General features: G+C 38.5%; 2 protein-coding genes and 1 pseudogene across 4 annotated transcripts; all 3 read right to left on the bottom strand.

Moving 5' to 3' along the window:
- Positions 1-1,189: 1,189 nt before the first annotated feature.
- Positions 1,190-2,348, bottom strand: LOC115725981 (annotated as a pseudogene).
- Positions 2,349-4,891: 2,543 nt separating this feature from the next.
- LOC115725965 (pentatricopeptide repeat-containing protein At2g13420, mitochondrial-like) lies at positions 4,892-6,594 on the bottom strand. Its single transcript, XM_030655651.2, has one exon. It carries the CDS (start codon positions 6,568-6,570, stop codon positions 5,002-5,004), a length of 1,569 nt encoding a protein of 522 aa, XP_030511511.1. The 5' UTR covers positions 6,571-6,594; the 3' UTR covers positions 4,892-5,001.
- Positions 6,595-8,012: 1,418 nt separating this feature from the next.
- Positions 8,013-20,612, bottom strand: LOC115725963 (protein CHROMATIN REMODELING 24). 3 transcript variants are annotated; one of them, XM_030655647.2, is made up of 24 exons: positions 20,534-20,610; positions 20,287-20,488; positions 20,064-20,165; positions 18,639-19,609; positions 18,432-18,562; positions 18,282-18,336; positions 17,854-17,982; positions 16,319-16,426; positions 16,159-16,214; positions 15,988-16,078; positions 14,886-15,020; positions 14,718-14,795; positions 13,583-13,792; positions 13,433-13,504; positions 12,791-12,871; positions 12,588-12,706; positions 11,631-11,742; positions 11,060-11,128; positions 10,818-10,912; positions 10,385-10,513; positions 9,825-9,890; positions 9,335-9,467; positions 8,249-8,521; positions 8,013-8,216 (listed from the first exon to the last, which is right to left on the bottom strand). In XM_030655647.2, the coding sequence occupies exons 2-23, from the start codon at positions 20,423-20,425 to the stop codon at positions 8,360-8,362; spliced, it is 3,243 nt and encodes a 1,080-aa protein (XP_030511507.1). In that variant the 5' UTR covers positions 20,426-20,488; positions 20,534-20,610; the 3' UTR covers positions 8,013-8,216; positions 8,249-8,359. The 3 variants fall into 3 exon arrangements, with proteins under 3 accessions (XP_030511507.1, XP_030511508.1, XP_048140447.1); XM_030655648.2 differs by having other exon boundaries at positions 8,014-8,216; positions 18,639-19,579; positions 20,534-20,609; XM_048284490.1 differs by lacking the exons at positions 8,013-8,216; positions 8,249-8,521; positions 9,335-9,467; positions 9,825-9,890 and having other exon boundaries at positions 10,467-10,513; positions 11,522-11,742; positions 20,534-20,612.
- Between the last annotated feature and the right edge of the window lie 6,741 nt (positions 20,613-27,353).

Here is a 27,353-nt window from a genome sequence, read left to right as displayed (position 1 = left end):
AAACATGGTCTGGTGACTTGATCATGGACGTACCCACGATTCTTGACACTGTTGCAGATATTTCTGAGCTCTCCAACTGAACTTGAAGAAACCCAGTAAAATAAATATCAGGGGATCGCCCTCCAATTACCGGGGAAGGGTTGAGTTTGATGAGGTCGACTCTTATTATCGTGTCTCGTCATGAAAAGCCTCCTGCTCCGTAAGGGCGACTTGCTGCAGAGAGAGAGCTGATTCCAATTCCGAACCTCGGCTCAGTTCGGTTAACGGAAATGGAGAATCCATCGAAACTGACCTCCTCCCCCTCCGTCCGAGGTTGGGTGGTGGCAAGATCTGCTCCGGCAGCGGCAGAGGGGGCAGTTCTTGGCTATGATGACGTAGTAGCTGACGAGGAGGACGATGCCACCTAAGACGGCGATGACAATGATCACGGCGTGGGGGTGGGGGGGCGGGAGCGGGAGATTTTCAGTTTGGTTTGGTTAATCGAATGGAACAAAAAAAAATGGTTATTATTCAATTAACCAAATGAAAACGAAACTGAATCAAAATGTTCAGTTCGGTTAGTGATTCAGTTTAGTTTTCCGGTTCAGTTTTGACACCCCTGATGGTAACTTTCACACTTCATCATTATCATCATCGCTGAGCTCTAGAGAAATTGCATTCTTCTAGTAGTGTTGTCAACTTCAGCAAAATCGCATCACAGCGCATTAGAACTTGAAATGGAGTCTTCTGCTTTTTGCTTCGAAACTTTGATTAAACTAGGTCCTGTCTTGTTAAAGGAGCATCCATAACAACCATAAAGTTTAACTTGTTATGCATTCTCATCCCTTCCTTCTGTGCAGGGTCGAATATCAATTGCAACGATTCGATAAATGGCTCGTTGGCATAGACGTAGATAGAATTGTACAAGCGGACCGTAGCATGCTATCCACTCACAATTTACTTTAATTGCTTATACAATAGCCAATAGTAATGTCAACTACATATCTCTGGCCCAACAAATCAAAGAAAGTTTCGACGCCTCTCGTGGGAGTCTCCATCCTGCGTCGAAGCTTCCCGCGTCTGCCGAACAAAAGCACAGGAACAACGTACACTGCCGCCACAAGTAAATACGCCATGATCACAATGTAGGCTGAAGCAGGCCCATAATGTGCTGATGTAAAATTACTGCAGAGTGAGGAGTAGTAGTTCATCAGGAGACAGCACATAGATGATTGTAAGCATCAATATGTGCGGAAGTCCCAGAAAAATGACGAGAACTGTCCATGCAGGGGTCAGAAAAGCCGCGGTATTCATTGCCACGGAGTAGATGGGAAAGATTCTGTCCCTGATCATTTGTCCAGCAATGTGCAGTTCTTCGCTACCAGTTGTCGACGTCCTACCAGTGGTGGTGGTTGCAGAGCCACCAGGAGGATCGTGTTATGAGGTGATTTAGCGCGGTTGCTACTTCCGTGGACATTTAAGCATCTGTCCCGCCATTCGAAGATGGTAAATTCCTGACTCAAGTAGTCCGCAAGCCTTGTGACGCCTGAGAGGCATGGAGCTCTTTTTGCTTTGGCACGGCGTAGGATTTACCCGACTTCTTCCTTGTTATTGTGCTGAAATGGCTCTTGGAGATCATGGAAGATGTCCAGAGCAGTCAAACCTTCAAAATTCTTCGCGTTCACGTTCATATGCTTGATCAGCAACTTGATGACCTTCGCATGAACAAAGCATCGCAGCCACTTGTCAACAAAAAATCTTTTTTTTTATTTTTTTTCGCGTCGACCGCGTAAGAAATCAAAACACAAAATCATCACGATTACTTACACGTATTGCCATCCTCGTCCTTCCAGTTCAGTGTCTCTTCCATCTAGACTCGCATCAGCCATCCGAGCAAAACCTTGACCGACCTGTGCTTGCCGTTCTTGACAGCAACATGCACCGCTGTCTCGCACCCGCTCGTCAAGTCCTTTAGGGACGACGGGCAGGCCCAGAGGAACTCAGCCAAGAGCTCGTCCTCCTCAATCTCAGCTGCGTAAAGCAACGGAGTGATCCTCCCTCTCCCCTTGACCCTGATCAAGTCCGTGTCGACAGTCATCAATGCCCTCACGGTCTGAATCTTGCCGTTTCGCAAGGCCAAGTGCATCGGGCTCAGCCCGAGATGGTTTGAGTTTATGAGGAAGCGATGGCCTTAGAGTGGCAACTTCCATGGCAAATAGGGTTTCACCTGCACATGCAGACACATGCAAAGGGGTGTCAACATACGGCGTGTTGTCTATACGCTCAAGAATGCGCGGATCACGAGCTATCCGTGCATGAAGCTAGTGTACGTCTCCGTCCTCGGCGGCTCGTCGCAGCTGCTTATCCATTCTTTATAATGATTCGAGAACTTAGGAGGAATAAGTGGTTTGGAGTTTAAGGGTCTTGAAACTGGAAATAGTTGGAGTTGCGCTTTTATAGTGGGAAAATCAGGAACGTCCTTGGCGAGTTAGGTTCAGTTCATGGCCCTTTGGCGCGCTACGAAGTCAACGATCATCTCCAAGGTGAATTGAGGGCTACTGCGAAAATTGAAGTTCAAGGCTGACAATGAAAGGCTTCATTGGGTTTTCCACGTTTAATTGCTATGAACATAACTCGATACAAGAAAAGGAGAAAAAGCAAATATCTCTAAAACTTCTGCTACAACTAATCATACAAATTGTAAGGTGAATATTCTCATCAAAACGAGCCATTGAGACATCCATCGTTCTAAGTATTATCTTTATGACGCAATTTTTTGTCAGTGATATAGTATAGTTAATCAAACCAATTCAAAAGGTCCAAGATTAAATAAATATAATTGCATGGATGTAATTACTTCTCTTAAACCATCTTGAAGAGCAAGTTCACATAAATGTGGCGGTGACTGTGAGGAAGTTTTTCAAGATAATCCAACACCGGTTGACCCACTTAAAAAAATATCCCAACCTAGCTTTATCGAATGCGATATAGATAGAGGAAACTTCTCCCACAGGGCAATCAAGCCTTAGTAGTGAAGCTAGCCCATTAAACAGATCACCTATGCGTAGCGTACGCTACATATAATAAAGAAATACGTGGTTCCAGGTAGCGAAGGTTCAAGTTCAGTTATCAACGAACAACTTTTTTGATAAAATTAAACCTTGTGATTTTCAAAGAATCGCGTTTTTCTATCAAATGTTTATGGTAAAAAACGAGAGAAGTCAATTAGTCGAGTCATTAACATCTTGTTTTTGCTCAAAACTTGGAAGTTCAATCTAAATGTGACGTTGAGAATCAAGGAAAGAATTGCTTTTGAAAATTCATGATATCAAGCAGAGTACTTATTCAAACCGTTGGGTCAAACTCATACTCCTAGAAATTTTGATTTGGAAATTAAAAGTAGGAGAGGTGGAAAATGAAGAAATTGAGAACTAGGATTTGTGAAGCAAATGGCAATCCCCACGTCCTAGAACTCTTAAGGTTCTCTTTTCCGCCATTACCACAGTTACGTTCTTTTATGAGCTGCCGCGAAAACCAATTGTGGGGGCAAAACTTCCATAACAATCTGTATAAGTTAAACCGTTTAGGAATACTTAGTCTGTGTTTGGTTGTCCGTATAAAACTCGGGATATGATATGTTTGATTCTATCTCGTGTTTGGTAGGTGTCCCGGATAATATAATGTCGAATATAGAGAGGATATAACCCGAATAAAAAAATCGGAGGGCATGGGATAGGATGACGTCGGATACGATTTCTCTTATCCGTTATATAAAAGCTAACTTTTAGAATGATGACAACTTTCTTATCTCATTTGTTTCTATTTTCATTTTTTTTTTTTGCAAAGAAGTTTGAAAATCTAATAAAGTGTGTATATTTTCAAGTTTTTTTATGTATGAGAACATTATTTTTATAGTAATAAGATCGGAATATTTCATGAGCATCACATAAGAGCATATATGTCCTTTATATTGATTTATATTTTCTACCAAATGCAGGATATGATAGGATATGAGAATATCCGACTTTAAATCCGTAGTTCACCAAGTAGTGGATAAGCTATGGTCAAATCCCTAGATTTCTTATTCTATTCTATCCAATCTTATCCCGACCAGAAATCCGACAATCAAACGCAGCTTTACTTTACACAACCCGCATGTTTTCCTGCCCATCCATACACAATTAGGGATGGTTGATAAGAATGTTTCGCCCTACACGGAAGGACTTCAGTCCTAAATGCATCCACAGACAACCTTTTAACTAGCAAGTACTTCCATCTGAGTTATGCATCGCATCGTGATTTTAATACCATCATGAAAACATATACTGTTCTCTTGGTCTTCCTTTACATAGTGCTTTGATTCCTAAACAAGCCAGAGGTGATGAAGTTCAGAAAGCCTTTACAGAATTAAAATGTAGTTCTCAATTTCTAGTTTTTCTTTTGAACCCCAGGCAATGGTTGCAATCATAGTTCTCATCGCTTCAGATGTTGCTCCCTTATCATATTGTACAATGGAAAGCAGCAGCTGTTGTATAAGCAGAATTCTGAACTCTGATGCATCTCCACCAAACCTTGTGGTACTGGCTGTACATGCTAGCGCAGGCAGGATCTGTCTTCCGATGCTCAAGGTACTGTGGCAGATCAGGAAAATGGGTTACCAATTTAAGTAATGAGTGAAAACCCTTGACTCAGCACGTTTAGGATCAGAAATCTGAAACCAAGCTAACTCGAAAAAGGCACCAACTTCAGAGAACATACATCGAGAAAAACCTGAAAATTGCACCTTTACAGAAAGCAGAATCACCTTAATCCTAAGCAGAACCACTTCTGTGACCTCTTTAGAGTGGGGCAAGGGCACCCGCTTTGTGGTCTTCTTGAGATCAAGGTAAACTGCTTCGACTGCGACTCAGACTAAGAAGCAACAATCTATAAAGTTCTATGCTCCACATATGACAGCAGAATGAGTGAAGCCGATGGTTGATAAACCTCAAAGACTAGAAGCCTTTTCTTTCAAGACATGCCTTATCTTCTATAGGGCTTGAGGTGATAAGTTTGAAACTCGGTTCCAAATGTTATGGATTCCTCATCAAGCTTCTTCTTCAATCTTCTCCAGGTTCTCAACTTGTCAGATTGAATCAAGCCTCTGTAAAGTGTCTCAAAGGTAACCTTTTGAGGAAGAAAGCCCTTCTCGATCATCTCCACAAAGAATGTACAAGCTTGCCTCCATTTCTGCTTCTCGCACAAGTCATGAATCAATAAGGTATAAGAATCTAGATCTGGCCCCATACCATTTCTCTTCATATCCTCCCAAATTTCCCTCACGATCTCCATCTTATCTAACTTGACAAACATGGCTATGAGAATGTTGTACGTATGCATAGTGGGCACACAGACATTATCTTCCTTCATCTTCCTATACAACTTTAGCGCACTGTCGACATCTTTTCTTCCCCTATACTCCTTAAAAAAGCAATTATACGTTGCAGCGCATGGACTCACCCCATTCCTCACCATCTCCTCAAGCAACTCCTCAGCATCGTTGATCCTCCCGCATGAACAGAGACATTTGACTACAGAAGTATATGTCGCCACGCTCAAGCTAATTCCCCTCTCCTTCATCATCTTCATCTTATCAAGCAATAAATGCGGCTTATGTGCCCTACTATACACGTGCAACACAATGGAATAACTAGTAACGTCAGGCTCGATCCCTCTGTCACGCATTTCATCAAATACCTTATCAGCAGCTCTCAATGTCCTCTCGAACCTCACATCTGGATGCAAGCTCGCTCTCCTACAAATCCCATTCAACAACACATTGTACGTCACCAAATGAGGCTCGACCCCACGCTCTATCATATCATTCAAGAACCTCTCCGCCATGTCTATCCTGCCAATCTTGCACCACCCATAAATCAAGATTGTATACATTTTAGCATCTGGGTCAAAATCTCCGCAAGACTTCCTCTTGTTAAAAATCTCCACAGCCAGTTTCACGTACCCATACTTACAAAGCGTGTCAAGTAAGTAATAGTAATCCTTATTGCCTGCTCTATGCTCAACGAAGCTCCACATGTCGTCGAATGCACGGACGGCCTGGCGCGTGAGCCCGGCGGCGATCAACCTTCGTATGAGGATAAAGAAAGTGGTAGTAGTCGGGTTGAGGTTGTTCTGGTCCATCTCGACGATGAGCTGCCAAACGGCGTCGAATTGCCGCACCTTGGAGAGGATGTCGATGAGGAGGTTGTAGGATGTCGAGGTGAGAGGCGGGTCGGGGAGGGACTTGGCGTAGTTGAAGAAGGCGATGGCAATTTTGGAATTGTGGTGGAGGCGAAGGAGGGTTTGGTGGAGGAGAGGAGGGGAGAGAGAGACGCCGTGGAGCTGGAGCGATGACTCCATGGCGTGGAAGGGGTTGTGGTGGTAGAGGAGGATTTGGGATATCGATTCGGCGTCGCTCGAGGGCTCGAGGGTCGGGAGTTGGTCGTCGGAGACGGAGCTCGGGCCGTCGAGGACGGCGGCGCAGAGGCGGCGGAGAGGGAGTGTGGTGGAGGGAGTGAGAGGGGTGACAGCTCGTCTCAGCTTGAGCGCCATTTTGCCGGCAAATGGAAACTTTTTCGTTTCCTCTCTTCACCTTGTGCCTATCTACGGATGTACAAAGTATGGAATATTGCATATTGGTCCAAATGTTTAGACTTTTTTGCAATGCAGTCCCTTGCTTATATTTTGTTCATAGTTGGTACAATCTGAGTAGTTTTTACGCTTTCCGAGGTTGCGGTTAGTTTTTTTGAATTTGAAAGATGGTGGGTAGTTTTATTTAACTATTTAGCAATTTTAGCAAAGATATTTTTTTTTAACGACGAAGTTAAATTAAAGACGAGAACAAAAGAAATTTCCTTCAAAAGACGGTGTAGATAATGCGAGGGTAAAATGTGAAAAATAAAAAGCGAGACAAAACTACTTTGTGATACTTTTTCTAAAGGTATTTTGTTATATCATTGCTAGAAGAAAGTGAGAATCATGTGTAAAAGCATGGGTTAAAAGCTTATTTACTGTTGAAGACAATATTGACACTTGTGAAAAATGAGACAAAATGGTGGTTATGCATAAAAAAGGGCAGTTGTTATGTAGTATTGATACGATACATGACACGCCACGCACCGACACATAATTTCTCAAAATAAAAATAAAAAATTTCAACACAAGAGGACATGTATATTAAATATATAGAAAAATATCAACAATGAGTTTGCTCTTCTTCTTTTGTCATCAATTCACCATTAGTTTTTTTTTGGAATGTTTGAGTATATTAATTTTGGGATTATTGGGCATATGATTTTAATATATATATGTGATAAATTTTTTATCCCTAATTTACTGAAAATGTTTAAAATTGACACTGTGCGTGTAAAATTGAAGTGTTGGGATGTTGAACTTGCATGTCGCTGGCGTTTCTATTTTTATCTATTGGCAATCACCCATGCTTGATAAATAAGTTTTATTATTGCATTGAAACTCGTGCTCCGAGCATGCGTGATTGCCAATAGATATGTGCACGAAGAGGGAAAGTACTTCTTTTTTTTTTGGAAAACATGAGTAGATTACCAGTAAACATATATCAATTAGATGGTCACTTGATGAAGGGAGAGTAGGGACTAGCTTTAATTTTCATATATTTTAATGCAAAGACAATAATGAAAAATCCCAAAAAGTGAGATATTTAAGCTTTAACTTTAACACGTAAATTAAATAAGACAATAATAGAACTTGATCACATGTTTATTACATGATGAATAATACGGATAAATAAATGAATTCACGATTTTAAAAAAAGTTTTGTGATTAAGTGCATCCACACAACACTCAGTAATCATACTTAAGTTCCATTTGTTACGCAAAAAATAAATAATTTACATTATACTTTTTGAAAAATGCTCGCTCGTATCGCTTACAAACAAAAAATGATCTTTTAGTTCACAAACATTTGTAGACATAAATTAATATCATAAAATATTTTTACTGACTAATTATTTCAATTGGACATTATAATAAACCAAGGAGAACTACACATATCTGGATAGACAGAGCAGGAGATGCCAAAAACTGCAGATGTTCGCACCAGATCTCCCGAAAAAAGTAATAACAATACAATAAAAACAATGATAAGATGTCAAAGAATAGTCATGGACTGAGTCAATCGCGGTCCTTCATTTCGTGGACTGACGTGGGTTTAAACAAAATCAATAGTTGTGAATGTGATTGCGCATGATTTATGGACTATTGTCCATGGCAGGTTTCATTCCTCCCATTCGTATGACAATCTAAGGCTGTGTGACGCTGTCCTCACTTTACTGTTCAACAACCGACTCCCCTTGTCCCAGAGCTAGACATTCAAAAATTTCTGAAAATCACCACTTATATCATCTAAGTCGATTACTTCCTTTTCTGTTCTTTCCGCCTTTCTGGTCTTCTCAAGCTCCAGATTCAATTCTGCGAGTTGCTTCTCAATCCTCGCCCCCTTATCGGGTAATCTTGAGATTGTAGCCTGCATTTGTTCAGAAGGCCGTCACAACATTCTGAACTAATTTGGCTACAGATCTAAACTTCTGCTAGGAGCGGCATGCTTATGCAAGGAATGTCAACTCAGAAGAATGCTTAGAAAAAGGTTGTATTCATCACAAGAAAGGTCGTACTCTTGACTCCCTAATAAATTATCTGTTTGTAATTATTGGAATATATAACTATTAAACCACACATTCTTCTATCAGCTTAAACTTTTAGAATAATTGGCAGTGATCCCATAAAATCTTTCATGGTATCAGAGCAAGAGGTGCTGAGTTCAAATCTTTCCAGGCCCTTATTTGCCTCCCCAATGAATATTTCCACGGTTAGTACTAGGCAAAAGACCAGACTAAGCGTGAGACGAAGTGTTGGAATATATAACTATTGAACCACACCTTCTATTTGCTTAAGCTTTTAGAGCAGTTGACTGTGGTCCCATAAAATCTTTCAGTAATATAAGACACCAGCCAAAGTATGGGTGGCAGCTCAAATATGAGACTGCACTTGGTGTACAGGGAATTAAACTTGTGTCGTGCATCTAATCCATACAAAAGTGTTTGCCTGTTAACTACTATGTCAACTCCATGAGACTAAATTATGACCCCGTTAAGGAGATTCTTACTGTTTACTTCATCTGCAAGTTATTCACATTACTAAACAATTACCGTATTTATAATTAAATGCAAAAAGGTACAAAAGGACGGAAAAGGAAATACTAAAACTAAAAGGCTAGCTTTGGTTGCAAAAGGAACATATTAGCTAGCACGGGAAACTTTTCTCGGACAATATAGAGTACCTTATCAAGAAGCATGCGTGACAACCGATTAATACGTTCTTTGATATCTGATTCTGTCTGTTTACCAGCGCTACCTGGGCTATGGTTTTTCCTGTTCAGTGTGACATCCTTTGGTTTGAAAGCATATGCAGCCCTGTCAAAGACGTAATGTCAGTTCTACCATCAGTAGATAAAACGATACACGATAAAAGCTAGTCTCAAAGTTCAATTCCAATAAATACTCGAAATATGATAGGGATCAGCTGAAAAAATGTTTCACCATCATCACTACTATTGTTCCTATGAGAATTGTTTCATCTCAAATCGAATCTTAGACAAGCGGATGCAGTCATAACATGCTTCTCCATGAATATGCTTAGCAGGAGGGACTTCATAGACTCACTCGGGACTACTAAAACTCTTATCAGGCACCGACAACAACAGTTAAAGGTGTGGACAAACATGTCGTAAGCACTTGCTTCAAGAAATTGCATGATGATCCTCAACTTACCCGTCAACATTACGTTCCAATGAAGCACCTGACGATGAACTACCTACAAAAGCAGTACTCTTGGTCCTGCAACCACAGTGAGAAGGCCAATGAGATTGATTTCAGGTGTCAAAAGTAAATGTTCTACTCATTGAACAATACAGCATTCAGGAATTGTGGTAAAAGTCCATTTTTTGATGGTTTACATTTACTTTTCTACAATGCCACCAGATGACCATGAATAGCTTCTACCGATTCTTTTCCCCGGCCTAAAACAATTTTACCCTTGCAAGTTTGAATTCAACTCCTAAACTTGAAAGACAACCCTTCTGTATTCAATCCAGAGTAATGAGGGAAGAAATTTTTCCTATATCACAAATTCTTTTACTTCTTTTATCCTGATATGCTTTCGCAGACATCAGAAAGAAATTAAACAATCGACACAAAAGGAGAACTGTTAGAGTACTTAAATATTAAATCACATCTTCATCTAATAGTTTAAGCTTTTAGAACAGCTGGCATTGGTTCCACAAAATCTTGCAAAAACCATTAGCTGAAGTATACAATACTTGGTAAAGTACCTTATCACTTCCACTTCTTCATCTACAACTTGCACCGGTGCTGTCTTCGAGTAGAGTAAACTGTGGTGACTGATACCAGCTATGCCCAAAGTCTCAAGGAACTCTGTGTGGTTCCTTAAAGACTCATCCCTGAGAAAGTTGATACAAGGAAATGACCCATAGAGATTAAAATATCAAGCTGGTTCAATTATGATGAAGCTGTTCTATTAGCACAAAATTCTTAGCCAATAAGAAGCCAAACACCCAGTCCCCACAAAAGTATATACACAACAAAAATGCCCAAGACAACAAAGGAATATAAGCCGCTTTATGATTTTCCATCTTTTAAACTGCCAAACATCTTGAAAGTGTAGGAAAGCAAGCCATGTCAAGGAACAGGAATAGCTCTTATGACCAGCGACGATACTAAACCACAGAGAATGGAAGCCAGTACATCTTGACTTGGTGATCATGCTCCTCATATAACTGCTGCTGAGTTGGAGAAATGTCAAATCCCTCTCTGGGAAGGCTGAAAATCTCCTTCAGATCCTGGAACAGCCAAAAATCAGTCCAAACAACCCTGACCCCAAGTTTAGATAAGCATGGTTTTGGGTGCTATTCAAGGGAAATTGAGGACAAAGAAATCCCAACCCTGATTTGAAAAATTTTATCATGATCTAATAAATAGATAAGTACCTGCTCGCTAAAGTAGCGAATTTGCTCTTTATGTTCAGTTGCTGTTTTGAACAATCCTCCCTTGAATATCTGAACCAAACAGAACGGAGAAACAATAAAATGACGGCTGTCATTTGTGCATTCCCTCCTATGTGGTTTCCATGCCCATGAGAGAGTTATGCATGTTTGCAATACGCAACTTGTGCAATATAGTAAGCAGCTCACTCATAAGAACACATCATTGCATTGTATAAGATACTAGCTTCTTCCGAGAAAACTACAATAATAATCTTGTCTTGATTGGTTTAATTGACAATTTGCATGTGGTGACACATGAAGTAGCAGATATGTCCGATACTTTTGAGGCATGCATACTTTGTGCTCATCAACACACGAGAGCCAAAGAATTCTAGTGAAACACCTAAGGCTCCTGATTGTAGCATTTCATAGTAACATCTGCTCCAAGATAATAACGTTGCTTACCATAACAGTTTTTAAGTAAGTTCTCTCTTATCTTAAATTGCATACAAGCCACAAAAATCTCTTTCCATTTCACCAATTGAGACCATATCATAGGTGAACAACACAAAACCTGCTTTCTGTATATCTTCTCCTCAATAGTTCCACATGTCATCAACCTATACACAATGACATCCTTCATCTGTCCAATTCGATAGGCACGATCAACACTTTGGTTATCCATGCTGTCAAAAAGAAACGCATACGTAAACGAACAGACATATGCTCAAGATCTGCTTCTGTATTCATGCATGAAAACAGCTGCAAAAAGTCTAAGTTATGTTTGAAAGAAGAAGGGGAGGGAAAAAGGATAGGAAGCTTTGAAGTAATAAATACACCTTTTTTTCCCAAATAACCAAAAGAATTTGTGGTATGTGCTGACATTATTAGGACATCAGAAAATGAATAGGAGCCAATGTAAGCACAAACTTGTATTACGCCATGAGTTTCTCCGAGTATATTTAAACTGAAGCACCAAAGTAACTCCCACCATCCATTGAGATAAAGGCCTTTGGAGAGCTTTGGAGATGCAATTGCATCTCCCCAAAGTGAGTAAAATTTTTTTGCTAAACGCTATTTGCATTTGCTAAAGCAACATAAGATTATATCTCTAAGATGGTTGTTTTTAGCTCTGTCATATGGTTTTATGAGTCAACCAAGGGGGGATCAAGTTGACTTGCGTAAAAATTGATTACTACGTCAAGTCGAGGCTGACATGATGTTTCTTACATGTGTATTTGAATCATTAGTTAAGCGATATTGGTATCATGAAATATTATGAAGTATGGCAGTGTGAAGCTTAAAGTTGGGTAAGAACTTGTATCATCTACCATAATAATATCACCTTTGACAATTATGGGTTAGAACTCAAACAGTTCACAGATTCTTACATAATTAATAGCCCTTCATGGCATTGAATATACTCTTACAATACAATAAAAAAAAAAAAAATCTTCCTTTCTTCTTTCTTCTTTCATGTACTTGCAAAAGTAGTTGAATTCATGGCCGACAATAGAATAAGCAGTAGTACCTTGGATTCCATGCCGGATCGACAACAATCACACGGTCTGCTTTTGTAAGGGTGAGGCCTAGACCACCAACTTGAGATGTCAAGAGAAATATAGGAGCTCCAATGCCTTCTTGGAAATTCTGAGTTCATAGGATAAGAATGGTACATGAGCATGCCGACCTCACAAGCCAGACATCAACCATCTAAATGAGCAAAATACTAACATTTACTGTCTTGATCCTGTCGATAGCTTTTGTGGTACCATCAATGCGTAAATACTCATAGCCACGAGACAGTAAGGAATCCTAATTGCAAAAGGATTCAGGAAAATCAATTGCCCGAATCGAGCAAATCAACAGTTTGCTAGCATTTGGAGTTATTTCAACTAAAAAATGCAATATCGATATTGGACGTTAGAAAAGTGGCAAATTAACATCTTGAACTACACACTGCACAAGGAAAAGCTCCAAATAAGCATAGGTTGTTCAATATGATGTATCGATTGTTTTATAGATCAAATCATTTTACAAAGCCTTTTTACTTTTTATTTGATTCTTGACAGCTGATTTTATATTGCCACAAATCTCTTTTTTCATAGCCAATATCAATACCTCACCATTTGTAAATTAACGAAGCAGGGAAAAAGTAAGCTTTCGAGCCAATATGCTAATCAACCACCACAAGATATAAAAACATAGTTTCATTGAATCAGTGAAAATCAAAAAACCAGGGGTATATATCTATATAGACTCATACTTGTGAGATTTAAAATCAACATAGATGTGCCAGCAAAGGATAAACTTTACAGTTTGACTAATCAATGTTGAAATTTCTCAAAAGTAGTTCCAAGCACAACCAAGTCAAACCTGGATAAGATCGAGCATCTTGCGAGTCTGAGAAAAGATAAGCACATTGTGGCCATCTGGAATTAAATTGTCCTATAAAAGAGCATCAAAACGTATTTATGGTAGTCTCTTTCAATTTCATCACTAAAACATAGATGTCCAGGAACCTACCAATAATGACATTGTGAAGGATATTTTGCATGATATTGTGTCACTTGTCTCCCGAAATTCAGCTTCCTCACCAATATCAGCTATATGCATCGCCAATTTCTCTGCCATACCAACATCTTCAGGATTAACCATTGAATCCATCCCTTCAAGAACATCTTCAGCAGCTCTCTTCGTTAACAACAGTGGATGATCACATATCTTCTTCAAAATCTGATGAAAAGAAGAGTACAGTTATAAGCTTTTGTTTTGGAAACAAAACAATCAAACAGTAAATTAGACTGTTATATCAAAATGTATGATATATACTGTCTACATGTCTTCTAACAACTTGATTATTTGGAAAAGAAAAAAAAAATTTGCCTAACATACATCTTAGTACAGGTCAAGAGTTTGAGTCTTGGCACTCTCTTTTACTGTTATTTTAATATGGCGTTGTCTGGATATACTTTTATTTTTTTGCTTAATCTAACTCTTGCGGCGGACTCACTTTCATTTTTTTTTTTTTTTTTGGTAAGGACTCAAAACTCCTGAAAACGTTTAAAACATAAAAATCTTGACATGCAGATTCCCATACAATTTTTTCATTGTTTTTTGAAGTTTGGATAATAATTTTAACTGTGGCAGGAAGGCAAAAAGTTGTGTTTTGCTTTTTAAAAGGCACAAACAAACAAGCCCTTAGTTTTCCTAGTTCTGGTCTTTGCATATGTTGTCGATGTCATTACATTCACAACTTACATTTGACGTGAAATTAACAACTGAACAAGAGATGAAGCGTTAAAAAATACGCCAAGTATCAGGGCCCATTCTCTAACAGGCTAACTTTTCTCTAAGAACAGCTTTAAGTAGCATAGATAGTATGATAAACTTACAGTCAGAAAAGAGGATTTGCATCTATCCTTTTACTACAATAAAAAAGATGGAAGTAACAGACGAAAGAAAACTTTATTTTCAACCAGTCATCACTTGCCTGAGAATGCATCATGCCATTTGGTGTATTGTACATTAGCAAGGCTCAACAAGTTGATGCTGAAGCTTCCTTAAATTTCATTTTTGTATGAGCCATTACTTATGCATACAGATAGTTAGATAGAGCGAGTAATAAAGAATGAGATAAAGGTTAATAGTCAGAGCATACCGTCAATGCAGCAAGTGGTGAGTTGCCGAAGGAAGAAAGAACCAGCTCACTGTTCAGAAAGGCTTCATAGAGTCGTCGCTGCAAATGTCAGAATTTTAGGACCAGCATGTTGAACCCATGGACCAACACTGTGTAATAGGAACCTAGGCTGAAGAATGCAACTTGTACCTGACAATTTGTCAATCTTAACCACACGATCAGTTCACTCTTCTTCGACAATTTGGCAACTTCTCCATCATCTTCACGAAATACTTCACTCTTAAGGCGTCGCAAGAAATAAGGTTGAATGCGTTCCCTCAGCTCCTGTTGCAAAAGGAATTACTTCTAATATCTATTTCTTCCATTTTTAGTGAAAATTATACAGAAGTAAAGCAAGCAAGTACCTGATTTACAATATGAAACCAGAAAAGGAAAAAAGAAAAAACCCACATTATTAACAGAGAAATGAAAGTTAATGCTTATTACAAGAAAGAAAGTGTTGAGTGAAGCACAATGATCAACAGAAAGGTCAACTTAAACAAATCTACTCAGCTCAAACTTCAATAGTACCAATACTTTCTTAAGTTGCTCCATTTTCTTCTCACAGAGATACTCACGTCTTTCATATGACTATCGAGGGATATGTTTCAATCAGAATTATACAACTTAACCACTTGTAAAGCCCCCGCATAATAAGATAGACCACGAGGAAAACTAAGGCTTCTGGTTAAAGAAAACTACGGTAGCCAAAGACGATGAAAAGATAAAATTTCACTTTCAAAACTCTGCAATTCATATTTCCAATGGAGAATTTTAATTTGGTAGCATTTACCAGGAACTATACAATATGGTTCAACATTGCCTTTTCAAGGTTATAGGGCCTCTTTGGACAAAATGTACGCTTAATTAATCTGGCAGCACTGGCCAAAAGAAAATCTACAAGTTGCAAGACCGTGAAAATGTGCTCAGTAAGGAACTACTTTTTCAGAGTCGTTCTCATTTTCCTGCCATTAAACTTGTTCCTTTGAAAGCATATATCGATGATCTGCATTGATTCATGTAGACAAAAAACAGCTTCAGTCAAAGCAAAGATATTATGGAAGTCAACTCTATACATCGTTCTTGCAATTCATTTGACTTAGTCAAGCCCATATTCCCAACTCTTGTTCTGACTCATCTGACTTAATGACACCCAATTTCGAACTCTTTGGCAAGTAGATGGCAAATCATCCAATGGAGAAACCGCTACATAAAAGTACAAAAGACATACTGCTAAAAAAGAATACAATACCTTTGCAACTGCAGAACCAATGCGCTTTTCTCTGTCTGAAGCCTTTTTTTCATTTCCGCGAAGAATGGGATACTCATATTTCTCTTTAAAGCTGTAAGAATATTTGAAACTCAACCATGGGAAAAAAAATGAGACATGATAGTAAGGACGTTTAGAAACCAAGAGAAGTACACTTTGTTATCACCCAGTAGTTCAGGACAGCAGAAGTTAAATAGCGCCCATAGTTCCTATTTCAGCATTAAACAACGGCACACGGTGTTAGAAGAGTATACTGTGTTATTAAGACATACATATACGAAAGCAGTGCATCAAGAGAAGCCATAAGGATTACCCTTAGATTGTTCTGAATTGGTGTGCCACTAATGATAATGCGATGAGCAGCTGGTATCTCTAGTAAACTTTTTGCTCTCTGCGTACTCGGATTTTTTATGAGATGTCCCTGGAGTTGTCAACAGTATGTGAGATATTGTTGTTAATGGTACATACCACAAGTCCTGAAAAGCAAACTCTGCTTGTGCATTGAATAGGAAGAGGGTAACATCATCTAAACCAGAAAAAAAGGAAGAGAAAAACAGCCTCGCTAGTAAATAAGTTAGCAGTTGTTTCCCAACTTTATGCTTGGGAAGAAAGTGTCAACTAAGCTTTATTTCATTACAAATAAGAGATAAATGCAAAATGATTCCGTTGTAATACAGAAGAAAAGCTAACAGACAAAGAAGTGTTGAAGTTTCTTCCCAGATCAATAAAGAATCTTTAAGAGATTTATCGCATTAAAAAGAAAAAAAAACATACGAGTCAAATACGCCAAGCGTGCAGGCAAGAGGCACAAAAACATATGAGAACCCCCGTACAGTTCACCAGATGTTTCCCAACTTGTGTCTCATCCACCAATAAGACTAGCCATAGACAAATACACATAGTGGAAACATCTTGGATGTGCCATTTTGGTTCGCACAATTTCGCAAAGATATTGAACATTAACTTGAAATGGGATGATGTTGTAACTAGTACAAGTACTCCTAGTGTAAAGTACTACCCCACTCCTTGATGTCTCATTACCCAAGTCAAGGCCTTAACATGTATCATTGAGGATCTTGTCAAGCTGCTCAAGAAACCAAGCTTGCCCATCTGTCCTATTCTTCCCAGCACTTTCTCAACATACAAATCTCATGCAACTCCTAGTCTTTCAAAAATACTCAACACAAAAGGAGGAAAATAATGCAAGGCAATGCTTACTATATAAGCAAAGGAGAAATGCAAGGCTTCTAATTTTTGGCTCTACAAGTGCAACAAATGCATCATTACCATTAACTTCAATTTCCTCGAATAGATGGGCATCCATTTTCATCATGCATGCAAAGTTGTACGCCACGTGTGAAGTCTTGACTACATATTAGCTTTTGCCTTCTCAAGCTAGTAACTGACTTCATATTGCAAGTGTTGGTACCTATATGTTCTCTTCCTTTTTCTTTTTCTAATCTAACAAGACTTATATTCTTCATGAAAGGGCTTCAAAGGAAGTAGATAAAAAATAGAACTTACACAAATATAACAGACTAAAATATTACAGGTGTTAGCAACTTTCCATGAGCAATGGTGCTACAGAGAACAATAGGAAAAATAATCACATAGAATTGACACATCAATTTCAATGATTGGTTCCACCAATTTTAATGATTTCTTCCACGACTCCATTTTGAATCAACAAAATCAAACGCATTCAAAGAGAAGGTTGCCAATCATCACAGCACACTATAAAAAATAAGCTGCATTTAAGCCAAAAGAGGCATGTCTACAATACACAGTTAATTGAGGAACTGCTAAATTCAACAGTAAGGAAACCATCCTCTGCAGCTGTATACCCACCTCATCGAGAATCATATAATCCCATGTGATGCTGTCCTCATCCAGCTCATCCCTAAAGTAAGAATCACCCCGCAATGATTTTGAATTGTTCCGCACTATATCATAAGTTGTTAAAAGAACACCTTTGTCCTTCAAGCAACGCAATTGTGATCAATCATCAACAAGACGCCATCGATAAATAAAGAGCAAGAAAAAGTCACCTAGCGACTACTAGATGTAGAAGTGTAGAAAGACAACTCCAGCCACAATGCATATATCTTGCTGATCTTAAGATCATGGATTACTTCAAATTCTAACTTGGCAATAGTAGCAACATGAACTATACTAACTGCAGAAAAGATATTTAATTGCATGACGAAACATATGATCATGCAGAAGTCATCTTGACCTACTCCCTAGAGCTAACCAAGCGACAGAAAAACTACAACCTGAAGCACATATTGCAGTTCGTATTGACGAGCCTTTGGACAAGTCCCGTAGTATCTGCACACAGAAGGATGACACAATATCTCTTAAAAACGGTTATGAGGATACCAGTAGAACTAGAGTATTTAAAGTTAAAAAGCAGGCAGCCTCACTCTCTTGTCTTTTCAGAGAGTCCTACTGCTGATAGTTCTTTCAACCAGTGAGAAAGCAAAGTCTTTGGCGCCACAACAAGTGCCCTTCTTATCGAACGGGAATGGAACAACCCAGCTAAGAATGCACAAATCTGCAAAAAGATCTGAATCTGTATCAACCATGCGTAATCAGCCATTAAGTATAACTAACAATTCCTACATAACTACCTGCATTGTTTTACCCAAACCCATGTCATCACCCAAAATTCCACCCTTTCCTTTACAATGCAGGGACCAGAGCCACTTTAAACCGTCAACTTGATGAGCATACAACATCTTCGCAATTTTTCCAGGTAATTTGTATTTTGATTTCGGGCCAGTCAAGATAAAATCCTTTTGATCATCCACGAGTACATCATCGGCAGAGTCATCCATAACATCAATCACGTTGTTGTAACCATACTTCATGCACGCACTGGATGAGTTCTCGGATGCAATTGAAAATGAGGATTCGGCACTTGCATACTCGGGCGCATCAATTGTATTCCCTTCAAAAACAGTCTGACCTATGGGAGAATGATCCTTGGTGGTCTCATTCTGTTTAGGAACACGCTTCTTCTCAACTGACAACAGCTCAAGCCTGGAGGTTAAGTCGTTAAGAATATCCCTGATATCATTTCCACTTTCCCCACAAGTTATGGGTGGCAGTGGGGAATCGAAATCAGCAATGTCAGAGAGCTTTGGCTCTTCATGAGAGGATCTACTAACTGCATCTGCACTATCCTGGGAGGAAAGTTTGCAGAGGCGACGCCTCCCCTTAATTTTAATCTTTGCCAGTTTATCCTTCTCTGTCACACCAATGATCGCAGGTTTGTAGGCTACTTCACCAGTTTCAGGATCATCGTACTTTCTAGATGAAACTTCGAAAAGGTTTTGTCCCTCCATGTTGTCCTCCACCACAATCTTTGCTTCTCCACTATCACGTGATGAAAGTTTGCAGAGGCGGCTCCTCCCTTCAATTCTAATCTTTGCTGGCTTATCTTTCTCTGTCTCACTGACGAACTCAACCTCAAGGGCCGCTTCACTAGTTTCAGAATCATCCAAGTCTTGAGATGAGACTTTGTGAACGCATTTTCCCTCCATGTTGACCTTCCTCGTGATCTTTTCGTCTGCAAGTCTCCCACAAAATCCCAAATGCATTATATTAAATGGGATTAAACAAAGTATCATCTCCACTTCTGGAGAGAATCATTGCCAAAGACAACTACAGAGGGCCTTTTTCTCCCTTTTTAGGAAAATAGTAATAGAGCTCCCAATTACAAGTATGGAACTAATACTAACATGACAAGATGAAAGTTCAACGTTCCTACATGAAGACTATCATTCAACGACAACTACATTTCAGCAGAGAGGTTAAAGAGCTCAACAAAGAAATTGCTTAATAAGATTCCTTAATCGTGAAATAGAATATTAGCTGGCTTGAGCTAACATAATTCGAAAGACTTTCAAAGGCGCAAATTTTCTTCTTCGAAGGCAATAAGAGACACTGGTTTACGAAGGAAATGAAGTTAGAAACACGCATTGGAGCAACCTCAGAATCGCAAACAAATTAGCCAAAAAAACAAGTGTACAGAGAAACCGAGAAGACAGTACCCAGAGGAGAGTCAAATTCAGTAATCGCCGAGAACTGAGGAATGGCGTGATCATCGCGGAGATCGCGATCGTCTTCAACGACGGATGATGGCTCTTCCACCCCTGCGCCAAAGCCCACAAATCCCCGAAAATCATTACTTCACCGCGAAGCAATAAGAAAAAAACCCTAAACGAGAAACAAAAAAGACGGGGAACTAATCGACACAGAGAGAAAAAGCGAAACCCAAATGAAAAGCAGGAGGCGAAGGAGGGCGGTTCCGGTCGATGGAAGAGGAGGGCCTGGAAGGGCGCGGACTGGTGAGGTCTTGAAGAAGGCGATAGTGGCTGTCGTTGAGGCTCCGTGGCTTCCTCTGACTCGCCATTGCAGTGGATTTTCCTCTCCTCCGACCTTAACTTCTTGTTGGGACAGACACGGAGAGATTTTCCTCTCCTCCGACCTTAACTTCTTGAAGAAGGCGATAGTGGCTGTCGCTGCTTGCTTTTGTTGTTTCCCGCTTGTGTCCGCGGATTTGAAATTTGGATTTTCAATTTATATTTGGCATTTGATGTTTGCGGTCGGAGACTCTGATTAGTGGTGCAATTTAGCGAAGATTAGGGAGCTAAAGTTTCAAGTCTTTTTGGACATCAGAGTTGTGCTAATTCCTAATTCCCTATTCATAATTTATCTTGCCTAATTGTGATAAACCTCATGTGAAGAGACTTTCTGACACCAATCATATTTTTCTAGCAAATCTCATCTTTTTCTGACACCAACCTATCTTGATGAAGCTGAGTTAGGATGTGAATTATCTACAACAGTTATGGTTCAATCTGTGTATCGAAGGTCTGTAAAGCCGATTGCTCTTACTGCTTGCCCTTTTCACGAAATAGGAGAAACTTGTATACTTTTATCGTGGAAAAGTTCACTTTAACAAAAGTTTTACTTTAGATGATGGCGAATGAGAAAAATTGGGTTCGCACACTTCGGTTCTAACTTGGACAAACGTTGTGCTAAACTCGACTTCGCTTTTGCTCCTCGCACATGCCCTGACAGCTTTGGGCATGCATGGTAACACTTCTTGAAAAGTGTTTTTGTCCCGAAAGTGTTCCTGGAACACTTTCGGAACAGAAACGCGTATAATAAAAAAATGTTCCAAAACTGTTCCGGAGAACACTTTTGAGAAAAAAAACACTTTTGAAGCAAAATTAAGGAACAAAAAAAAACTTGTTTCTTGTTCTTCAAAACACTTTTTGGAAATAATTTGAGGGTGAGCTTGTGCAAGCCACCACAGCCCACTATCATTGGTGAGGAGTTGACGCGGCCGCCGCCACCCGTCATAGGTCGCCGGCCGCCGCCGCTTGTCGCCCGCCGCCACTCGCCGCCCGCCACCACCATCGCCGGTCGCGGGCGCCGCCGGCTGCCGGTGCCCGTTGCCCCCCGCCATCACCGCCGGCTACCACCACCACCTGTCACCGCCGATCGCCGGCCTCCGCCCTTGCCTACCGCCGGTTGCAAATCCTTCCTTTTGATGAAAAAAGTATTTTTTTTTTGTATTTTCCAAATGCGTTTCTATTCTTGAAAATCGTAGCCGGGAATAGAAACACAAAAAAATGTTTCTATTTTAAATATGTTCTCAAGAACAGAAACGTTACCATACAGACCCTTTCTCTCCATCTATTCTTTTGCCTTTTTTGTCTTTTTTTACCACCTCCTCCACGAGAATCTGCCTCCTCTGTTTTTCTCTCTTTCTGTTCTTTTGCCGACCACTTTCCCCAACCAACGCCCCCTCCCCCTCTCTCTCCTTCGTGCCAACAAAGCGATATGCTGGATGTTATTGATGGAGAACATTGATCCAATTGATTCGGAAATTCATCTGTTAATGATGTCGAATTGTTTATGTAAATCGATGTAGCTTTTGTTTAGAAAGTGATGAACGAGTGAAAAAAAATTAAAAAAGTACGAAAAATTAGAAAAGAGATTACATATAATGATGACCTAATAATGATTTCTACGAGTTACATCAAAAGAGAAAACATAACAAATTCAGTGTTTTTAGCGCCATGTCGCCCACGATAGATTAGATGATAATGTGGTTGTGTTTTCGTCTTGTTCATCTTGGGCACGTTCTTCTAGAGTTAATCCTTGTAAAAGCTAATCATGCCCTATTATAATTATTTCTAAAGTTCCCTGAGATGAGCTAAACCTAATGACCATGTTTAGTTCAGCATTTGGCCAAGGGGCTTTGAGAAAGTGCAAATACCTTTGGGCTAAAGGCCTTTTTCTAAAAGCAAATAGTGTTTGGTAAAGTGTATTTTAAAAACACATTTGGAAAACAACTTTGTCATAAATATTATTTGATAAAAAATGAACTTTGTAAAGTATTTTTACTTTTAAAAAATAAAAAAAAGCGGCAGGTGGCAAGGACCTGCAGGGGGCAGCAGACAACCGGCGGCCGCGGCGGATGACGATCGGCGAGGGGCAGGTGGGCGGTAGGGGCCTGCGGGCGAGGGGCGGCAAGCAAAGGTAATAAAGTTAAAAAAATAAAAATTATTTGCATCTTGCAAAAATCTTTTAGCCCAAAGAATTTTAGAGAGCATTTGAGATGTAATTGTATCTCCTCAAAGTGAATTAAAAAAGTAATCAAACACCATTTGTATTTGACCAAGAGACTTTAGAGCTTCAATAGTTATTTTGAATGCTGATTCAAATAGAGCCATTGTCTTTCAAGAACATGGACTCTGATGGTGCCGTTAGAGTCAATATGTCACAAAGCAATAGTGAAAATAATTCGAATATCAGTTGCTCGACTCTTTCACCATTTCACAACGTCAATGTCATCATTGCCAACTCTATCAAAGCACGTGGAACAACCCGGTCCCAGCTACGTCTCCAATTCATTGGTAGATGTGGACGAAGACTCGGCGGATGGACTACTCTGTGTCTACATCTCCAACTATAGGTTTTGAGTTGGTGCTCAATGAGAGCCCTAACTTTGTCCACGTGATGGAACTTGTTGTATTGAATCGACTAGCAAATGTAGCATACATGTACCGAAGCGAACTCATCGCATCGCCAATACTTGCTCCACTTGGACATCCTCACCTCGTCCCAAATTTCCAAATACTGAACATGGAGAGTATCGACGCGACGCCTCTAACTTGAACCTCTGATCTTATTAAGGCTGCATATGTTAATATTTCTGTTCATGAGACAACTTTTGGAACAGAAATATTTTTTTCTGTTTCTATTTTCGGCAATGATTTTTGGAAACAGAAACACATTTAATAACTGCAAAAAAATTCTGCTCCCATAACAAAAAAATAATAGAAACGCATTTGGTAACTGTATAAAGTTTTTGTTCTCGGAACCAAAAAAAAAAAAAAAGAATCGCGTTTAGTAATTGTAAAAAATTATTCCTAATTTTTTCATTTAATTAAGGGGACTATATAAATATATTAAAATTAAGATGTCTTTATCTTTTTAACTTATTAATTCAAATTAAATCTCATTTGTTCAATTTGCCAAATCAAATTAGACCAATATATGTATAAGTAATTTATGCATAATTTATCAAATTAAAATATGGACGAGATCAACTATAAAAAAAATTGAAAGAAAAGACGAATTGAAATTGGACAACGAGAACATCAAATATGTTTTCTATAGATAGGAAAAATTACAATTATGATTCACACGTAAATGTTCCCTAGTTGTTAAAAATATGATTACTTTTAAACGGGTACCCCTAGAAAAATATTAATTGCATGTTGAGTGATACCGAGGACTAAAATGAAAAATATTTGTGCATTTAGGTCATTTTAGTGCAATTGTGCAATTTTTCCAAATATGAGGACTGAAATGTGATGCAGGCTATCAAAGTCTCATGTCATAACTCTAAAATTTAAAAAAATTGGCTAAATGATTCAAAATGAAATTTTTTATTCAATTTAGGATGTTCAATGAAGAGGCATGTGGTCCCAAACTAAAATTTTAAAACTTTAAGAGGCCAAAATGAAAAGGGAATAAAAATAAAAATATGGACAACGTTTGCGCATCTTTCTGACCATGAATACCACTTTTATAATTAAAATAAATCCGAAAAATGTCAAAAATTACGAATTTTTTTTTTTCAAAATTGGTTCCTAAGGTTGGGCCAAAGCTTCCAAGGTTAATTTTTTAATTTTATGAATTGTTTAGGTATTTTTGATTAATTTTATAAAATAAAATAATAAAAAATCAAGTGTCAATACTGTGCAAGAACAAAAGAGAAGATAGTATGTTAAAAAACAAAATTGTTCCCAATTCTTTCCAAAAAATGTTTCAAATGTGTTTCCAAAAAATGTTCTAGGAATATAGAAGCAAGTCTTTTTTTTTTTTTGGTTTCTTATTTATGATTCAAAAGTGTTTCTATTTTTTAAAAGTGTTTTCAAAACACTTTTTTACTATACGCATTTACGGAGCGTTACCATACGCAGCCTAAACATCCTTAAAATATTAGAGGAATTTCGGCCACTACTGCTTCGTCGAAGACAAAATATATGGGGCCTAGGCCCCAAAAAGTAGTCCGAGCCACATGGGACCAATCATTGAATTGGGCCTAAAATAAATTGTCAAGCCTGGGCGAGGTACCAGGAACAATCGATGTTATTTTTCAGTTGCTGTATTATTCTATTTACCGATTATAACTTTATCTCATAATTTATTTTATCATCACAACTATTCTGTACCAGCATAAAATATTTTTTTTAAATAAAATTATATTTGAAATGCTTGTCCCTGTCCATTCCCCCTAGTATTTTGCTCATGACCAAATATCGGAGTTCTCATTCCAATGCAATCTCATAATTTATCAATGAAAGAGAATGGAATCATCATTCAGTTTAATTTAATTTCTTAGTTCGGTAACATTTCTGTTTCTATGTTTTTCTGTTCTTGTGCTCCAAGGAACATGAGAAGAACAGAAATCTATTTGTGTATATCAGTTAATTTTTCTATTCCTCGAAATAGATCGGTGGCTAGGGAATAAATTTGGAACAAAAAAAAAAATCTACATTTTTGTTTTAAAAAAACAAAAAGTAACGATATCATTTTATAGAAACAAGCTCAGCGTAACCCATCCCAACTCAGTACCTGACCCGCATATACTTAAGTCGTCTAGTCGGGTTGTTTTAACTCTCTCTCTCTCTCTCTCTCTCTCTCTCTCTCTCTCTTTGAAGACCATTTATACTTTTAGCTTCCTTAGTATACTTGTCATCAAAATAATATCAAGATAGAATCAAAATAATAGATTTGATTTTTTTTTAAATTTCTATATTAAGATTTTTCTTTTAGCACTCTCGGATACATGTTACAGAAAACACACCAAAAAATTTGTATGCAACATGAAAGAAATTACAACAACAAAAGAATATTTAAATTCACATTCAAATGCTTTGTATGTGAATTATGTTAACACTTAAAATTTATCAAGTCCTGTTTTTTGTTTATCAAAGGGGGTGTGGAGGAAGTTGACGAGGATCGATTTTTGGATTGAATTTTTAAATATTATATTTTGATTATTATAGTGCTTTGTTAGAGTTCTTGGGAGTGTAGGTGAAAAGGGAAGAGCGAAAAAAAAAAAATCCAAAATCTGACCCGAACCGGCCCTACTCAACCCAAATCGTCAAACTACCCGAAATCGTTTACTCATAATTTGACCCGAATAGAAAAAACCTGAAAATTTCGAATCCGGTCGGGCCGGTTAAGGTACTTTTGACACCCATACTAACTATTATGTTGGATTTTTTGAGGCCATGTTAGAATATCTAGATCAGTTAAATCCTTGTGAAAGTTTAGTTTTATCAAAACATGAACTGTTAAGTCTCCACCAACATTTTTATAATTAAGTGAAAAATTTGGGAATAAATTTTTTTAGGGTCGTACCAAACGCATTTCTATTGTTTTTCTAGTTTGGGAATAGAATTTATGGTAGTTACTGAACGCGTTATTATGCTCAGAAACTCGTTCAGAAAATAGTAATAGAATAAACTATTTCTGAACACAAATTATTCTCGAGAGCAGAAGTGTCACCACACCAAAGTCACCCTTATTGTACCGAAGGTAACATTTCGCAAAGCTTGACTTGGCGGCTCGAGCAACAAATTAGGTAAAAATACCGGCAGATAATCTGCCATTTTTCTATGATCTGCATAATCTATACAACTTGTAATTTCACTGCCTCGAGTTAAAAAATAAAAAAAAAACAATCTTCCCAACTCCGCAATTTTCAACCTTTTGGCGCGCCATATTTTTTTTATTCTTCAAATGAATGCAAGCTGATGAGGTACACTCAAACTCAAAGGTGCAAAAATCTTTCCCATTCATTTGAAAAGATATGGACTTATTCTACAGAACCTCTGTTCATTTTAGAGATCCTCCTGCGCAAGAACAGCTCGAAGATGGCATTTTATTTGCGGAAATAGTTCGTTCGGCGAGCGGCAGAAAATTTTTTTCCCATAAGAAATGATAGTCGATTATTTTCCAATGGAAAATCTCAATTAAAGTAACACAATATAAGCAAAACCTCACGAGAAATAGAAGTCAATTACCAAGACATGCATAAGATTGGGCTAGCAATACAAAAATGAAACAAATTGACCCACTTAACCCGTTTTGACAAAGACAATTAGAAATGCCAAACGGATGGGTCGGGTTGGTTTTAGGTTGGGTCGATTGTGGTCCTACTCATATTGACTCACTTAATCTGTTTTGACCCATTTTCATATAGTACAAATTTAACGATTCATACCCGATTCATACCTAGTCCATATTTGATCCGATCCGTATTACTTAAATATTGCATTTGAGTCAAACTGCATTTGTGTTGGCAACAAATTCACCATCATCGAGCTCAACCTGATAAGCATCATCAAGCAAACATCATCTTTAACTCATCATTAAACCTCACGAGAAATAAGTCAATCAATGTGGTGGAACGAGACCGATAAGTTAGATAAGCGGATGGGTTAAAAACTTAAAGTCCTTTGATTCAAATTGATTCCCAGTGACCAATATTGGGCTAGCAATGCAAAGGGAAAAGCAAGTGAAAAAAGAGTCTCATGCAAGCCTAAATTCTCTAGCTAAGATAAAAAACCAACAACCTCTTTAACATATTTGAACTTTGCAACTTAGAGAAAAGGCAATAATAAAAATTTCACGATTGAGGATGATGGCATTTTACGAGACATGCATAAGAGTTCCAACTAATCATGATGGAGCCTGCACGCACCTTGCTAATGCCAACGTTAAACGAGAAAGTCATCCCAGAAAGC

The sequence above is a fragment of the Rhodamnia argentea genome, chromosome 1 (assembly GCF_020921035.1).
Source record: "Rhodamnia argentea isolate NSW1041297 chromosome 1, ASM2092103v1, whole genome shotgun sequence".
In the NCBI taxonomy this organism is placed as follows: domain Eukaryota; kingdom Viridiplantae; phylum Streptophyta; class Magnoliopsida; order Myrtales; family Myrtaceae; genus Rhodamnia; species Rhodamnia argentea.
Note: the sequence above shows the minus strand (reverse complement) of the source record. Positions and strands in the feature narration are given on the sequence as shown.

Bases quoted from the DNA above. Each gene is read 5' to 3' on its own strand.
- LOC115725965 (XM_030655651.2), bottom strand. From the start codon at position 6,570: ATGGCGCTCAAGCTGAGACGAGCTGTCACCCCTCTCACTCCCTCCACC.
- LOC115725963 (XM_030655647.2), bottom strand. From the start codon at position 20,425: ATGGCGAGTCAGAGGAAGCCACGGAGCCTCAACGACAGCCACTATCGC. The intron at 9,891-10,384 runs GTACTTTACCAA...CTGTGGTTGCAG, and splicing joins GAAGAAGTGGAAGTGATAAG to GACCAAGAGTACTGCTTTTG. The intron at 8,522-9,334 runs GTACTCTATATT...GAACAAATGCAG, and splicing joins CACGCATGCTTCTTGATAAG to GCTACAATCTCAAGATTACC.